Raw genomic sequence first — 17,823 nt, 5'->3', positions numbered from 1 at the left:
CTCCGGAAGTCGACGCTAGCCTCGTACTGTGGACGCGGTCTGCCGACTAGAGCACCTAGAGCATTTTATTGTGTGGACATACACAATCGGCTGTATACAACCGATTTCAATAAAACCGGCTTCTATAAATTCGAAATAATTTCGTAGTGTAGACATACCCTTGGACTTGACTGCAGAACTGGAATTAATTTGCAAACTGGACACCATCAGATTAGGTCTGAATAAAGACTGGAAGTGGTTGGGTCATTACAAAACCTAAACCTAATTTCCCCAATACTAATTTCCCCCTACTGTTACTCACACCTTCTTGTGAACTGTCTGAAATGGGCCACTCTCATTACCACTTCAAAAGTTATTTTTCCTCCATTGGTATCCTGCTGTTAAATTAATGTCTCATTAGACTGACCTCACACTTGGTAATAAATTTGTTAGTCTCCTCGTTAATTTTGAGGAAGAAGCCCTCTAAACCAATGAGGAAACAGTAAAAACAAAAACAAAAAACCTCTTAAAAATCCTGTGATAGCTCTTCTCCAAAAGGGAGTCCTAGAGTCTGCATGTGTGCTGGTTGGAGGCCTAGAATTCTGAGGGGGGGTTCTTTTTGAAAGGCAATCCCAAGCCCAGGCTCAGAGCACAGATCTGGTCTGTTTGCAGTTGTCCTGGAGATGGGAAACATCCCATGCTGAAGACTGCTACATGGAGGGGACTGAGAAATATGCATTTTTGTTATAAGCTATTGATTGTTTCAAGACATTTCTGGTAAAAGTGTAGTAACATCTTATTTACTTCATCTTTATAAGCAGTCACTGACCACAACAAAAAAATTATAATGCATGGTTCAATCAAGACAGCCATTGCTCCCTCAAAAAAACTTTAATCAATTGCATGTTGTGGGGTGCAGTCATTCACTCTGATACAATATGCAACTTAGTATCGTTCATATCATGTCTGAAAAACAGCTGTAGTGCTGCACAGTGTCTTCGGTATCTGCCAAGCTAGTTCTCAGAAAGCTACACTGCAAAACTCTGAACGCCCTGGCTTAGCCAACAGACAAGCTAATGAACAGGTCACTTATTTGCTCTTATACCCCAATTTCTATTTTTCTTAAACTTAGAAAAATAAGCCAAATTTCTTCAAAAGTTAATGCTTTCAGAACACTTACATTTGACCAATTCAAAATAAAGATATCTAGTCTATGTACTCATATTTGAGGAGTATGAGAGAAATAGTCAGAGGAGACACTTTTGTACGCTGCAAACATTTTAATGATTATTGTTGAGCATACACATTGGAAATTTTTTTAAATTTCAAACTGCAACAAGTTAAATAAATGTTTATAATATACAAGGAAAGTACAACCAAAAGTAAAATTCGCTTTAAGTGTGCCTTGCACCAGGAACCAGTGTTTTGTTTTGTTTTTTAATAGCTTTATTGTTGAGCTGCACTAACACACTTAAGGATTTGATCTTTATAGCAGGGCATTTAAGAAAACAAAATATATTCCCAGTTGAAAGGAAAAAAAAATTGTGCATGATTATATGCAAAAAACAAACACCCCCTCCCCCCCCAAAAAAAGAAAAAGAAAAAACAACACTAGAATACTCCAATAGTGCAGGCACCATTAAAAAGAAAGAAAGAAAAAGCTTGTGATGCCCATTAACTCTAAGATTTAAGGAAGCAAGTTTTTGACCAGTTAGTTTAAAGCCAGCAAAACAGGGATCAGTGATGGCAACTGTAGTGTACAAGGTATTAAATGACAAACTTTACACAAATACACTTAGAAATTGATGTCGGTGAACACTGAAAATCTGCTCTTTGGAACAGTCAAAGAGAACCATCTTAATTTCCAGTCGTGCAAGCCCTTGAAGCATCACACAGTGTTCTGTGCCATTTACTTGCTGGCTGTGTAGTTACAGGGATTTGTTTTGTCATTAGCAGCTAACAAACTTTTTCCACATATTCCTAAAGCCTCACAGGTGGAAAAAAGGTAAGTCTCATCAGAGCACAGCGTGGAGATCATATTTTCTGCACACAAACACAAGAGGCTTCACTAATATCATAGACAGTTTCTCATGTCCCATGTTGCACAGAGCAATTCAATTGAGATGAAAGCCTTTTTCCATAGTAGCAGCTAGCAGGCGCTCCCTCATAATCTCCTCAGAGGAATACTCAGGCAATTTAAGGTAATGCACACAGGTATTCACAGATGGATAACTTGCATCTGTAGCATCAACCTGAGAATAGGGAAGGATGAATATTATTTATGTACTGCTATAGTTTATTGTATTATACATATATGATAAAAATACATAAGTCCTTTCTCCTCTGTTGAATTTACAATCTACTTCATGCTAGAGTTGGCTGGGAATTTTTTCACAGATTTCTGCTGTTTTTGGCAAATTCCAAATTGCCACAATTGAAACTTTTTGCAGAAACGTATCCATTTCAGTGTAACTCTCTTCGGAAAGGTTTCCCGGGTCCAGAAATGTGTAGTCAAACCCAGAGAGAGAGAGGAACCCACCCCAGAATACCAAATAGCCCAATGATTAGAGTACACATCTGGGATGTGGGAAATCCAGGTTCAAGTTTCTACTTTAAATCTGGCAAGATCAAGGACTTGAACCTGAGTGTCCCACATATCGGGTGATTTCCTCACCCACTGGGCTACTGGATGTTCTGGGATGGTGCGCACGCTCGGTCTCTCTCTCAATTCTGATGAAAAATTTCAAAAGGTTTCAGTTTTGCCCCAATGTAAAAAGGGAAAATATTTGAAATCTCTGAAAATTTTCACAAGACGGGAAAACTGCTTCCCACCCAGCTCTACTTCCTACATAAAACAGTGAGATGCCAAAGGATGGGTGTATCAATCAGAAAAAGGTTAGGAGAGATTGAAGTGTAATTAGTTTACATACACATTTCCTTAATTCCTTTTTATGAGAATATATACGAGAGTACAAAGTCAGAGAAGAGCTGGAGTGGAGTTTGGCATTGAAAGGCTAACAGAAAATAGTGAGTGTTGAAGTAAGGTTAACATTTATTTATGTGGCAGATGTAGTTTTTTGGTAAGCAAAAAGCTTAAAGTTGAGAGGTACCCTGAAGAGCCTATACCTTGCGCACAACAGTGAGCCGGGGGTGTAGATTAGCCAGTCCTCCTGGTGGGAGTGTTGAACAGCCAGTAGTGAACTGGAGAAATGCTTTTCTTTCATCCGAAGACATACCACACAAAACTCTCACAAATCGAAGGAATCCAGGACTAAAAAAAAAAAATTAAAAATATATGAACATCAACAACAAAATGTTTGTGATGAAGGAAAGAGAATTTTGTAACTTGAGACATTAAAATCAATGTCTTTACACAAACTTAAAGGGCAACTATTTGTTTAAAATATTCATACTGAATTAAGAAGATAGCATTTATACGAAAGAAAAAGATGAAAATTATATTTTTAAAAATTTCTTTGCCAGATGTTACATGGCAAAACCTACAGAGGGACATATCAATTCCCCATGTTACTACTGGAGATGGAATTAACAGATCTCCATTTATTCCTTGTGTGTGAATTGGTAGCTAGGTAGAGTTCCAAATCTGCTCTTAACAGAATCCACACATACTGGGCCTCGTCTCAGTTACACGAAGGGCCCTTTAAAATCATTTCACACCACCAGAGTGGTGCAAAGGGGCATTTGTGTAACTGAGAATTCAACCTTCAGTGTTCAAACATACCCACTTCCTGTGTTTTCACTTAATTGGTAACTCAAACAACTATTAAAACATAAGCCTCAGCCTAAAATTTCTCCCCCATGCTTTCACTACAGACACCACTGTTTTAAACCCTGGTTCCCTACAAATAAAGAGACACTCACACCTCCTTTATATCAATGATAGAGTTAATTAACTGCACTCTGACAATGCATTAGCAGTGCATCAGCCAGCATATGCTCATACTTGCAAACAGAATGGGTACACAGAAGACCCCTGCTACACAGCATCTTCAGTACTATAACACCAATACACCTAAGAAAAATTAATTTGTATTCTACTGCTCCAAAACCAACTGTGGGAGCTCACAAAACTGCACGGGTTCTTTCTAGCAGCCTTCCTTAATAGAAATAAAAATTTATTCCAGTATAATTCCCAAATGAACTACAATTTAAACATCATGTAAGTAAAAATAAAACCAAATTAATGTTATCTCTAAAAGTTTCTGTGACAAGAAGTTAACATTGGGGTTCTATTAACCTACTCTTTTGAACGTCAATCTCATTTTTCTGTTTTTTCACCACCACCACCTCAAACTCCTCATCCAGAATTAAGACTATCTATTGGAGAAATACAAAGGTTACATCCACTGCCATGTGTTTGTTCCACATGGTCTTCACGCTGATCAGCAGTCCCTCCAATTTAGAATCTTCATGTAAGGAATATATGGATGTTATCATTACACATATTTCTTAAGTGATGTTAAAACCAAGGTTAGACTAATAGGCACCTATCTCGTGTGTAGCCAAGTTTAGGTTCTGTGTAGTTGATGATATCCTCAGCTGCCCAAGACGGTGACTGATTTCCACAAAGAATCATCTGAACTTCCTCATGACTGAAGGAACTCAGCTTCTCCATTGGGAAGACTCGATTGAAACCATCTTAATTTATAAAGATACAAGTAAAAAAAATCTAGTCACAAGAATGCATCCAAAATAATTTCAGCTTTTAAACATTTTAATCATTAAACTAGAACTAATATTTTTAAACTATGGTTCTTTAGCTAAGTCAAATGAAGAAATAGGATTACTATACTTAAAGCAAATGTTAGTAATGGCAGCAGCTTTACTGGTCAACACTATAGTCAGCCTGTCTGCATCAACTGTTTACTATGCCTTAACTCTCATTTTTATTTTTTAAAAATGAGTGTTTGGGTTAAATGGAGCAAATCATCTATTCTTTTAAACTAGTTGGTGCTTGGTTTAGAATTGGGATGTGTGTGTATATAACTATTTGCTAGCAATAGCATGCACCACAATACTAAATGTCAGTGAGTTTAAAATGTGTCGGGGGGAGGGACAACTCAGTTGTTTGAGCATTGGCCTGCTAAACCCAGGGTTGTGAGTTCAATCCTTGAGGGGGGCCACTTAGGGATCTGAGGCAAAAATCAGTACTTGGTCCTGCTAGTGAAGGCAGAGGGCTGGACTCGATGACCCTTCGGGGTCCCTTCCAGCTCTATGAGATAGGTATATCTCCATAATTTATTTTCATTTTCTACACATATTAACGTTAGTGGTGGTGGTTAGGAACCAGAATTATTTTTCTACCATATGCAGTCTGTTTTTAAAACCATGGTTTTGCGTGACATTCTATACCACTGCATTAAATCAGAAGATCCTGAATGCCAACATGTCCAGCTAAATTGTGAACATAATCTGCTATGGTTGTTACCTCTAAATGCATCCATCTGTTTCTGTATGCCAGTCTGCATGCAGAAGTCAAACATTAGCTCCACATACTCCTCTGCATTATCAATAGTTACCATCTATAAAGAAAATATACACGATATAAAAAAGAGTCAATGTTGCATTAAACATGATTGCTGAGATGGCATACTGTTAAAATCCCATAAGGTGGTTTGTTTTCTAACCTCATCTTCACCATTTGGCTTGAGATCCACAGCTGTAAAACCATATACTCTGGATGATGGGCAGAACTGGAAATTCAGACTGCAAAATAAGGACAGGTTTTAATAGATCATTCAAATCAGTGACTGCTTTTGCAGAAAATATTAGAGTTGTTATCTAAAAAAGGATAGCATCTCATCTTACTACTATGAAAACAGCTTGTGGATCATTTTATATAAGAATGTGAACGCTGACACCATATTAGAAAGCAATGCAATAGACTACATAATAAAAAATAGATTTTTTTCCAATGGATTTGTGTATTTACACATATAGTCCACTTCTTCCACTCTGCTTTGACAAGTGTCTAAAGTTTCAAACAGTTAAACATAAAATATCTTTATAATTAAATTTTGAAACCTTTTTTAGTAGGTCATCTTTTAGTTTAAAATCATACAACCAGGAACAAACATTCTCAGTATTTCCAGGGATAATATCAGCGGTAGCATGAAGCCACTGAAGTTACTAGACATTTAGGCCTTGATCCTGCAACAGGCTCAGCATGGATGGACCCCTTTGTACTCATGCAACATCTCTGAAGTCAATGGGAATATGTGACAGTGCAGGGATCTGCATGTGTCACACCTGTGGCAGGACTGGAACCTTAATGGACTGATAATACAAATTCTACAGATCTCCAGACTCTTGTTTGTCACTGTTGTGGACTCTACTTTCACACACAGAGCTGCCATGCTAATTTGTAATCATAGAGAACCAGTGTAAACCCAGTGGAGTCTGGGTTCCAAAAGAAAAAAATAAATATAAACAGCATATACTGGGTTTAAAGTTTTTAAACAACAACAAAACAACAACGGTATTACCAGTTCATGCCATGTAAAGGATGTTTCTAAAATACATCACAAATATGCTTGAGATGAAACAGAATATTTACTGTTTTATTTTCTTAGTAAAGGGCTTCACAAACTGTATCTGAACAAAGTTATGATTTCATCCAATAATGAAATGCAGCCTACTCTGAGAGTCCACATGGCAAACAATGCATGGTGCCCAGCAATCATTTAATATGGGAATGAAAAAACATTTTCAACCTGCCACTATGCAAGAATTTTAAGGATACAGAATGTAATTAACCAACCTGGGTTTTGCCAGAAAACTTGTGATAGCACCACTACTTTTAAATAAATATATCACTGGAGTCTTCAGAAATTAAACTGAAATTTGTATTTTATGAATGTACATATGGATATTAGTAATTCCACTAAGCAGAATTGTATGAATAAATGTATAAATATAAATAAATTGTATGTATAAATATAAAAATGAAATCTCTTACCCTAAATCCTCTATGCTAAGCGAAGGCCCGGAACCTGATGGGTTCTTCAGCATTAATTCCTGTAGTTTTGTGTTCTTTTCATCTTCTGAAAGACCTTTGTTACTTAAAATTTGACGTCTTTTAACTGCAAGGTCTTTAATATCTTTTAAAAATCTGGCTCTATGTGGGTTTACTAATTCAAAGTCCTCCCATGTTAAAATTCCATTAAACCAAGCAGGGGGTTTAGGTTTCGGTGGATCAAGGATAAATTCGGACTTGGAGTCTTCTTCAAAACTTCCTACTGACAGTGAATCATGTCCCTCTTCTGTAGAAGCCTCCGACTGACTTTCAGTGCAGTGCAAGTCTCTATCACCCCGAGACTCATAGATCAATTTACTCATATTACTTTTAATGTCACCCATACACATGAGTTTAAAGAAAGGTTTAGAAATGGGTAAATCCACCAGTCTGTTATCCTGAATGCATTTAGCCAAGAAAATTCCAAGGAAATGAAAGAGTTTGGTTATTCTTTCAAGTTCATCACTATCTTGTGGGAATGGTGCTGTGAAAAGTCCACACGATCTCTGTACATAGTATCCAGGGGGTTTTAATCCACCTCCAATATCAACCTGGATTTAAGGAAAAAAGGGGGAAATGGTAGCTTTGTGCAAGATGAGTTTAAATATAGACACTGTGTTTATATTAGTCTATTATTTACCTTCTCAGAAGAAAAACATTTAATAAACATCCTTCAGTTTAACAAATGTGTAGAAGTGGTCTATTCAAATATAAAACACTTCCAAGTCCAATACAATTGTAGTTTTCATTTCAGTTCAAATGTAGATATAACACTCAATATTGTTGTTGTGGTATTTGTTAATATGCAGTAATCCAAATATATGTAGTAAAAGTAGAAGAGCAACCTGAATCCTACATTCACTCAGCTCAGATCATCAAACACACACACACACCCTACATTAAAAGATAAAGTATGTAAGTCAAACACTCAATAATTAGAAAATGCCAGAATGGAGGGGCTAGAGCTTCTCATCAACAAAGCTGAGAATTTCTTAACATGGACAAAACAAATGTATTTTCCCTTAATCTTGTTCTCTGAAACAGCAGAGCCATTTTAGCTGAAATCTTCCAAAAAAATTTCAAACCAAGGTAGATCCCAGGCATAGAAAATTTCAGCCTATATGGTTAAAGTTTGGCATAGTTATTAGCAACAAAAAAAACCCAAAACAGTACTGTCATCATGTGAAGTGTCAGGCAACCTTGATAATAAGTGGTACTATACCAGGCTTGCCTATAATACATGGATTCAAGACTTTCAACAGCTGGTGAGAGTACCAGTGAGCTACTTTTGTTACCATATAATATTTGTTTTCCTCTGAACAACCACAAGTAAAAATGATCCATACCTGACGTGATTCATCATCTGGAAAATCGTCATCACAAAGCCAAGTTCCCAGTTCTGTCCTCTGGAATTCTGCTGCCACCAGTGCATAGAACTCCAATGTAGGCCCCAGGCCTGTTCCTTCTTCTCCTAAAAATTCCACCTGAAATACACAATGAAAGTTAAGAATGAAAAGAAATATTAGAAAAAGAAAAGACTCAATGTTTGTCAGCTAATTATATCACTCAGCTGCCTTCCATAAAAGTGTTTTAAAACTACTCTGCTAGGGAGACATGTTTTACCTCTAGAACAGACTTTCGGTCCGCATGAATCTGCATGATATTTTCAGCCCATTCCATCAGGGATTCACCTCGTGGAACTTTCACTCTCTCGTGTTTGAGGCGTCCAACTCTGAATTCTCCTGGATCATCCCGTCGCACTGTACTTGTGGTCCTTGTCCGTTCAACAGTGGCCTCACGTCTGTTCTGTAGCCATACGATTGCTCTGGTAACAGAAAGAAATATAGATATTTCTTAAAATTGTGAGTTACTAACATATTTCTTTCATGGGAACCCTGATATAAGTGGATGTGCAAGACATGCTGTTAAGCCCTAAACGCTATGTTCTGTATTGATTTGTTACATTTCTAAATATTTTCAGAGGCACCTAGAATGTTTAGATACACACCTCTTGTTGTTTTATAAATTCAAATATGTAATAATTCATTTTGCATTAATATAATGCATCATCCTCAACTTCTGGTGTTAAATGAACAATATAGCAAAACACAACACTGATATACAATACCTGACCTGAGTGCATAACTCCTACTAACTGCAATGGGAGTGAATAAAAGGAAATAATGCTTTGCACTTACAGTAGTGCTTTATATCTGAAGTTCTCAAAAGGAGACACTTATTAAATTAAAACTCACATTATATCTGTGAAATAGGAATACATTATACTGGTCATAAAGATGAGTATTTTATGTTACATAACCCAATTCTGTAACAAATAGACAAGCCAGAAAATGCACAAGTAAGGTTGAAACACTGTCATTCACACATGTAGTTAAGAGAAGAAAAAGTAAAAACATAACAGTGTAAAGGATAGAAAGAAATCAAGTAATTTTAGCCATAATTTCCTTAAACTGTCAGAATTTCACAGGGAGGGTCTGTCTCCCTGTTGAGTTTTTTAAGCCCTTACCAATTAAACAAGAACACCTGCAATTATTACCACCACCACCTATCCAAAGGCATTGTTTTTAATTCTCTCATCCTCTCTGTCATCATCGTCAACAACAAACTACTCCCTAATCTACACACTTGGCTCCTTTTCAACTGTAGGCAAGTCACTTAATATATTTTTATATAAATCTATATATCCCACAGGGCTACTAAGAGGTTTAATTTGTTAAGTGCTTTGAGAGCCGCTGTAAGTTGAAAGATATACAAAGTATGAAAAATAAATTGCAGGAATATGCTCTGGAGGATGCCTTTTATATGTAAAGAACATAGCAAACCATTTATCTTGTATTATATGCATTATAAACACATGCACATAAATGCGGAGACAACAGCCATGTGATATGTTTCACATGCTGGTGCAGTTTAAGTTTCTCAAACCAGTGCAATTTATCACAAACCTACTTATCCATCTAACAAGGAGTTATTTCAATATATAGCTTTTCTATATAGCAGTGATACAGACCTCAGTGATTCATGAGCCAAATTAGTGATCAGCATTACCCAAAAGAGCTGTGAATTCATTGTTTCATTTACTATTTTTATATTTTATAGATAAATATAGGCATTATTCTCACAGCAAAATGACCAAATATTATTTTATCAACTACAATTGGTTAATAATATAGTAAAAACATCCTGACTGGTTAATAAGTAAATCACAGTATTTTAATATCATGTGCTGCACAGAGCCGCAGGAGAGACATTAAAAAGCCACTTGCGGCTCGCAAGCCTCAGTTTGAGTATCACTGCTATATACCACTCTATAAAAATACCAAGATTTTAAACTCTGAGATTTCATGGCAACGCGGAGCTAGAAAAAAAGGAACTTTTTTCATTAGGCAGAGAAAATGTCAAGTCTCATTGTTCCACACTACTTCTCTGAAGGATTAATGTCAGCATGTTACAGAACAAAAATATTTTGTTAATATATATACAGAAACTGATATAAGGGACCAAAGTCTCGTTTTCCTCTTTCTTGTGCTCAGTACAGGAAATGCTAGGGGAAGAAGAGGGTAATATGCTGGCATGGTATATGGGTATCAATTTTTATTGACGCAACTTTGGCAGAGTTATGCAGATCATCCCAAACTAACGTCAATAAAACCTTTATATCATGCTGCACCATCACGTAATTTGTAGGTGTCACACACGTAACAAAGTTTTAGGAGTATTAAAGTTCTAGAGTATTAAACATGAGTCTCTGCTACCATGGTTCAATGACACTTCCTTCTCCTTTTCATTACATAAAACTAAACTCACAAATGTGTCTTAATTGTCTATACCAGAGGTGGGTAAACTATGGCCCGGGGGCCACATCCGCCCACAGGACCCGCCTGCCCGGCCTCTGAGCTCCTGGCCCCTCCCCTGCTGTTCCCCCTCCCTCTCAGCCTCAGCTTACCATGCCGCCGGCGCAATGCTCTGGGCGGCAGGGCTGCGAGCTCTTGCCAGTCAGCGCTGCTGCAGATCCGTGGCCTGACCCGGTGCTCTGTGCTGCGCAGTGAGGTGGCTGGCTCCAGTTGGGCGGTGCGGCTGCCTGTCCTGGTGCTCTGGGCGGCATGGCTGTAGCGCCGCCAGCCACCCGTGTTCCAGGCAGCGCGGTAAGGGGGTGGGAGGGGTTGATAGAGGGCAGGGGAGTTTGGGGTGGTGGTCGGGGTGTGTGTGGATAGGAGTCAGGGCGGTCAGAAGGCAGTGAACAGGGAGGTTGAATGAGGACAGGGGTCCTGGGGGGGGAGGGGCAGTGGGGACTGACAGGAAGGGGGGAGGGTTTGATGGGGCAGCAGGGGTTCTGGGGGCAGTCAGGGAGAAGGGGTGGTTGGATGGGGCAGGGGTCCCGGGAGGGCAGTCAGGAATGAGAAATGGGGTTGGATGGGATGGCGGGGGGCAGTCAGGGGTGGGTTGGATGGGGCAGGAGTCCGGGGGGGAGGGGGGGGCCATCAGGGGGCGAGAAGGTAGGGGGCAGGAGCCAGGCCATGCCTGGCTGTTTGGGGAGGCACAGCCTCCCCTAACTGGCCCTGGCCCTCCATACAATTTTGGAAACCCGATGTGGCCCTCAGGCCAAAAAGTTTGCCCGCCCCTGGTCTATACTCTCTTACAACTATGCTTACCAATGAGGTCTGTGCTGAAATTAAAACATGTAATAAACTATTTGATCTGAGACCCAACAAAATCATTAGCTGTTATAGCATTACCTGCCAGCTACAGCACACATGCAAATTAAACTGACATGCTGAGGATCTACATGACGTTTCCTATGGAACATCAAACCACAGAAAGGCCATCCACCCCAGAACCCCTTGGCACAGTGCATACATAAATAGCTGTAAGTTATCAAAAAAAAAAAATCTTATTAAAAACATTCACAGATTTCCCCCTTTTCTTAGAAATTAAGTTTATTTTAAAAACTCCTTAAATAGGTAAAGAAAAACACTCCGATTTTTCATGCTAAGGGAAGTCAAAGAAAGGTTTTACAGTGAACTGTAAAACCTAAATAAACAAATGAAGACATCTCAGAATACATTCATTCTGATATGATCACATCTCTTACCTTGATGCTCCAAATGCTGTGCACGTGAAATACAGCTGTCTAGTTTCAAATGGTATTAAGAATGGACACTTGCTAGTTAACTGTTCACACCAATCTGGCAAAGCGCCACTTGCCAGTGCCAATGGTTCCTGTAATTTAACATAGAAATAACTGTTTAAAATACCGGTTCAGGTTACCAAACAACATGATCGACAGATGCATAGAGAACAAGGTTTACTCTGAACTGACTTTTTATGCCTACTGGGGTAAAAATAATTTTTTTAAATCAGTGAATGAAAAGGCTGATGAAGTTTCAAGGACTCTGTCTGAGTGGGATGTAAGGTGCCTGAGGGCAAGCCAGCCACTGAGAAACATAATGAACCACTGGGACAAGAGATGGGAGAGAAGTACCAAGGACCAACGTTTTTCCCCCCTGAGAATACAGTTTTTCCTGATCTGCTCAATAATACTGCAGAAATGATTAAGCAGAGGAAACATAATGTAAGCACCTGGATGTCCTACACAGGACCACGAAAAACTTGAAAGAAAAATCTGAAGACTTCAGGCAACTCATTTATAGAACCTGAGGCCATTATTTAGATATTGGGGGGGGGGGGGGGGGGGATTGAAGAAATTTTGATTGACCTTAAAGGACACACACAAAAAATGAGTGAAGGGACTGAAGAATTTTTAAGAATCAGGAATGTCAGAATTATTAGATATAAAATGTGGTTCCACTTTATAAAATAGCATATCTTCAAGTTTCATTTTTATTGTGCATCAACAACTTCATATCAAATTTGATCAGTTTACATATAAAGATGGATTTCCTAAGTGCTAGTCTTGCAAGCTCAGTCTGATCTAAATATCAAGTTCTTTCTAGCTCTCAATATCATCAGTAATCCAGATACTGAAGGCCAGATTCTTCCCTCAGTTACACCAATGCAATGCTATTGTCTTCAAAGGAGTATTATGCAATGTAGGTATACTATGCAATGGCACTCCATCAAAATGTTACACAAATATAAGCAAAGGAAGAATGTGGTCCTGGAACAGGAGTTAAGTTAATAATGCATAAACCTAAACAAAATTCTGCAGGGGGCTTGGTATCTATAGTCAGCTCCTTGTCAAACTCCAAGTTAGGCCTAAATTACTCCACTGATTGGATCTAGTGGAGCCACAACCTAGTTACTTCACTTCATTGTTCCATATCATTGGCCTCGACAACACCACCTCCATCATCACTCTTAGATAGCAAGGGTCTGTAGTGAACAATGTCAGTGGTCATACTGCATGGCTTTATACCAAGGTGTCTAAAAGCTCTAGAGGGCGATTATTAATCTAATGCAGGTAGGTTAATCATGGACAACCACATGGCTGTTGCCAGTGCATGGCCAGGCAATCTCATCTCCTGACCTCAAGTCCAATCTGCAGGGCTTGATATATAGAGACTTCATCTCTGAGGCAGGCTATATGACTAGAAAATGCTAACTGGTAGTAACCAATGAGGTCTTCAATCCTTTTAAGGCCAGTTTTCAATAATTCATCCCTATTATGGATATAATCAAACCATCTTATGCCCAGCAGTCGCCACTAGCAATGTAAAGTAAAAGCTGTTTTATCCGGCACTTCACCAACCGGAATGCTCTATAAACCGGCATTTCTGATCTTCATTGAAAGTCCAGTTTACAGTCCAGTTGGCACAGGGCCAGCAGGGGGTTGGAGCATGGGAGGGGGTGTGGAGTGTGAGCTCTGACAGAGTTTGGGTGCGGGAGGGGACTTGGGGCACAGGATGGAGTGCAGGGCGCCGGATCTGGGGCTGCTGACCTCGGGTGGCTTCCCGCAAGCGGCTACCTGTCCTCACTGCTCCTAGGTGGAGGCACAGCAGGCGGCCCTGTGTGCTGCCTCCACCCACAGACACTGCCTCCGCAGCTCCCATTGGCTGCTATTCTTGGCTAATGGGAGTTGAGGAGGCCGCACGCAGAGCCGCCTGCTGCACCTCCGCTTAGGAGCAGCTGGGACAGGTAGCTGCTTGCAGGAAGCCGCCCGAGGTGAGTGGCCCCAGATCCGGCACCCCGCACCTCCTCCCACACCCAAACTCCCTCCCAGAGCCCTGTATCCCCTCCCGCACCCCAACCCCACACCCAAACTCCCTCCCTCTTAGTTAACTGGCATTTTTCATTTACCGGCACCCCCCATTCCCCCAACATGCTGGATAAAACAGCTTTTACTATATATGAAATGTTTCCAGTCTCCTAATGCCTTGTTTAAGCAATGTCCATGTTTCAGATCCGTATAAGAAGATTAGATGCACACAGATTTGATAAATCCATACTTTGGTACATAATTTCAACTTCTTCTGGCTCCAGACCCTATGCAGGTCCTTCATGACAGAGGCTGCTAAACCAATTCTCCTTAGAATGTCTGTCTGGCTGTGCCCATTTAACAACAATTTACTGTCTACGCAGATGAAATCATCCACTACTTTCACAGTTTGTCCAGAGCACAGTTGTGTTGTATCACTTTTGTGATGACACTGGATTTTTGTTTTTGCCCAAAAAACCTTTAGACCAAGGGCAGCTTCCATATGCTGGAAGCTGGTCGTCTGCATCCGGGCCAAAGAAAACAACTGCATCTGCATAATCCAGGTCAGTAAAAGGAGTTGAACCGACAGTTCTACCAGTATTGGCGAAGATATGTTCAAGGAGCCAATCCACTGCACTGCAGAATAGGGCTGAGGCCAGGGCACATCCCTGTTTCAATCCAGATCTAGGGTAAAACTTGTCAAACCTATTCGTCCCCCATTGCACCTGTGCCCCTGAGTCATTATGCAGATCTTGAATTAACCTCAAGAAGATGTTGAGAATGCCTCATAAGCCCTTCCACAGGCAGCTCTATGGACAACTGAAGGCTGCCTTTAGATCTACATATGTTGCTGTCAAAGGATGATGGAATTTGTGATGGATCTCAGATAAAAGACAAAGAGCAAGTATAAATGGGGGTTGCCATACCAACCCTAACAAGACTAATCAATTAAGGTGGGCTATTATCAGCAGGAGAAAAAAAAAAACTTTGGTAGTAAGAAGAAGAACAGGAGTACTTGTGGCACCTTAGAGACTAACAACTTTATTAGAGCATAAGCTTTTCGTGCATATGCATCCGAAGAAGTGGGCTGTAGTCCACAAAAGCTTATGTTCTAATAAATTTGTTAGTCTCTAAGGTGCCACAAGTACTCCTGTTCTTCTTTTTGCGGATACGGACTAACACGGCTGCTACTCTGCAACTTTTGTAGTGATAATCAAGAAGGCCCATTTCAAGCAGTTGAGAAGGTGTGAATAACAATAGGGGAAAAATTAGCATAGGGAAACAGATTTTAGTTTGTGTAATCACATCAGCCACACCATTAGGGGCTCGTTCACCTGCACATCTACCAATGTGATATATGCCATCAAGTGCCAGCAATGCCCCTCTGCCATGTACATTGGCCAAACCAGACAGTCTCTACGCAAAAGAATAAATGGACACAAATCAGACGTCAAGAATTATAACATTAGAAAACCAGTTGAAGAACACTTCAACCTCTCTCTGGATACTCAATTACAGACCTAAGAGTCACAATTCTTCAACAAAAAAAACTTCAAAAACAGACTCCAATGAGAAACCGCAGAACTGGAATTAATTTGCAAACTGGACACCATTAAATTAGGCCTAAATAAAGACTGGGAGCAGATGGGTCATTACACAAACTAAAAACTATTTTCCCATGCTAATTTTCCCCCTGCTGTTACTCACACCTTCTTGTCAACTGTTTGAAATGGGCCATCCTGATTATCACTACAAAAGTTTTTTTTTCTCCTGCTGATAATAGCCCACCTTAATTGATTAGTCTTGTTAGAGTTGGTATGACAACCCCCATTTTTTCATGTTGATGTATATATCTTCCTACTGTATTTTCCACTGCATGCATCTGATGAAGTGGGTTTTAGCCCACGAAAGCTTATGCCCAAATAAATGGGTTAGTTTCTAAGTTGCCACAAGTATTCCTTGTTTTTTGTTTTTTTTTTTGATAAATTGACTGTGCCAGCCAGGAGATTTTTCCATTTTAGTAGGCTCAGCTGATTTATTTTTCATGGACTGGAGGGCACAATATTTGTGCAATCTTTATTATGATTAGATTCCTCTTTTTCCATCATATTTTATATCTGGATTGGTTAGACTGTATTGCTTAAAAAAAAAGGATAATGATTTTAAAAATAGGGAAATAAATTTACCTATTTGACAAATAAGGGCAAAAAGCAACAGAGGGTCCCTTTACCACTAACAGAAGTATTGGGAGCATAAGCTTTCGTGGGTAAGAACCTCACTTCTTCAGATGCAAGATACACTTGGTATCTGAAGAAGTGAGGTTCTTACCCACGAAAGCTTATGCTCCCAATACTTCTGTTAGTNACCAGATGAATTCACAAGCAAAAAAATCACTACAAAAATTCTGCAACAGATTGAGGTAAACATAATCTAAATGGTATAATTTTAAGACTGTTTATATTCTTGATTGCTTTGGTTGTATGAAATTTAATAGCTGATTTGGTCATTTAGACTTCTGGATTCTTTTGCCCTTATCAGAGGGGTAGCCATGTTAGTCTGAATCTGTAAAAAGCAACAGAGAGTCCTGTGGCACCTTTAAGACTAACAGAAGTATTGGGAGCATAAGCTTTCGTGGGTAAGAACCTCACTTCTTCAGATACCAAAAGTATCTTGCATCTGAAGAAGTGAGGTTCTTACCCACGAAAGCTTATGCTCCCAATACTTCTGTTAGTCTTAAAGGTGCCACAGGACTCTCTGTTGCTTTTTACAGATTCAGACTAACATGGCTACCCCTCTGATAAGGGCAAAAGAATCCAGAAGTCTAAATGACCAAATCAGCTATTAAATTTCATACAACCAAAGCAATCAAGAATATAAACAGTCTTAAAATTATACCATTTAGATTATGTTTACCTCAATCTGTTGCAGAATTTTTGTAGTGATTTTTTTGCTTGTGAATTCATCTGGTGGAAAATTAAACTGAAGCTGCTCATCTCCTTCTGAAAATATGAAAAGAACTTGTTTATTTTGTTTTTGTTAAAGTGCTGAATAAACCATGTTAGGCTATTTACAAACCTTCTTGAGAAGTTCGTGTTGAATAAGGGTCACTTGCAACTATATACAGAATACGGAGTAACTGTAAAACATCTTCCACACCACAGGAATTCTGCCCACTACCAGCTTTGGCCTGAGGTTGTTCTCTTGCCAAACTAAGAATGTCAGAGTTCTGAAGAGTGGAAATGGCTCCCTGGCTCAATCCAGACTTGGATCCATGCTCACAAAAATCCTGTAAAAAGGGTTATTAGAATGAAAATATAGAGACTAGTATTTTTACAACAGCGTATCAAAGTAAATTAACCACTTTACAAACAAGAATGTGTTTAGCCTTTTAGAGAATTAAAACTTTTAAAAGTACAAACAGTACTATGGTCCAGACTATGATCTGAGTGCTTTTTAATATTAATGCTCTTGACAAAGAGGCATATAAAAGAAATGGAGCCAGCAAAGACTAAACTTGATATTGGCACATGAACCATACAGCAATTTTGTAGTTACACCTCACACCCCTCCTCCTCAAGAATCTTCAAAGCTGCAAAACGAAGCACACAGCCATTCCCAACCAAAAAAAAAA

General features: G+C 39.3%; 1 protein-coding gene across 7 annotated transcripts in view; it reads right to left on the bottom strand.

Moving 5' to 3' along the window:
- Positions 1–1,539: 1,539 nt before the first annotated feature.
- The window catches only part of HECTD1 (HECT domain E3 ubiquitin protein ligase 1), a 104,576-nt gene continuing 88,292 nt past the window's right edge, over positions 1,540–17,823 (bottom strand). For all 7 annotated transcript variants that reach the window (XM_034768704.1, XM_034768702.1, XM_034768707.1 and 4 more), the window contains 11 exons: positions 17,268–17,478; positions 17,106–17,191; positions 12,129–12,256; positions 8,639–8,840; positions 8,362–8,499; positions 6,959–7,566; positions 5,628–5,706; positions 5,429–5,522; positions 4,488–4,638; positions 3,106–3,250; positions 1,540–2,231 (listed from right to left, as the gene is read on the bottom strand). In XM_034768704.1, coding sequence (XP_034624595.1) covers positions 2,094–2,231; positions 3,106–3,250; positions 4,488–4,638; positions 5,429–5,522; positions 5,628–5,706; positions 6,959–7,566; positions 8,362–8,499; positions 8,639–8,840; positions 12,129–12,256; positions 17,106–17,191; positions 17,268–17,478 — 1,980 coding nt within the window. In that variant the 3' untranslated portion in view covers positions 1,540–2,093. The remainder of the gene's footprint in view (positions 2,232–3,105; positions 3,251–4,487; positions 4,639–5,428; positions 5,523–5,627; positions 5,707–6,958; positions 7,567–8,361; positions 8,500–8,638; positions 8,841–12,128; positions 12,257–17,105; positions 17,192–17,267; positions 17,479–17,823) is intronic.

Source organism: Trachemys scripta, chromosome 4, assembly GCF_013100865.1.
Source record: "Trachemys scripta elegans isolate TJP31775 chromosome 4, CAS_Tse_1.0, whole genome shotgun sequence".
Classification (NCBI taxonomy): Eukaryota; Metazoa; Chordata; order Testudines; family Emydidae; genus Trachemys; species Trachemys scripta.
The sequence above is the reverse complement of the archived record's forward strand: the minus strand, read 5'-3'. Positions and strand labels throughout refer to the sequence as shown.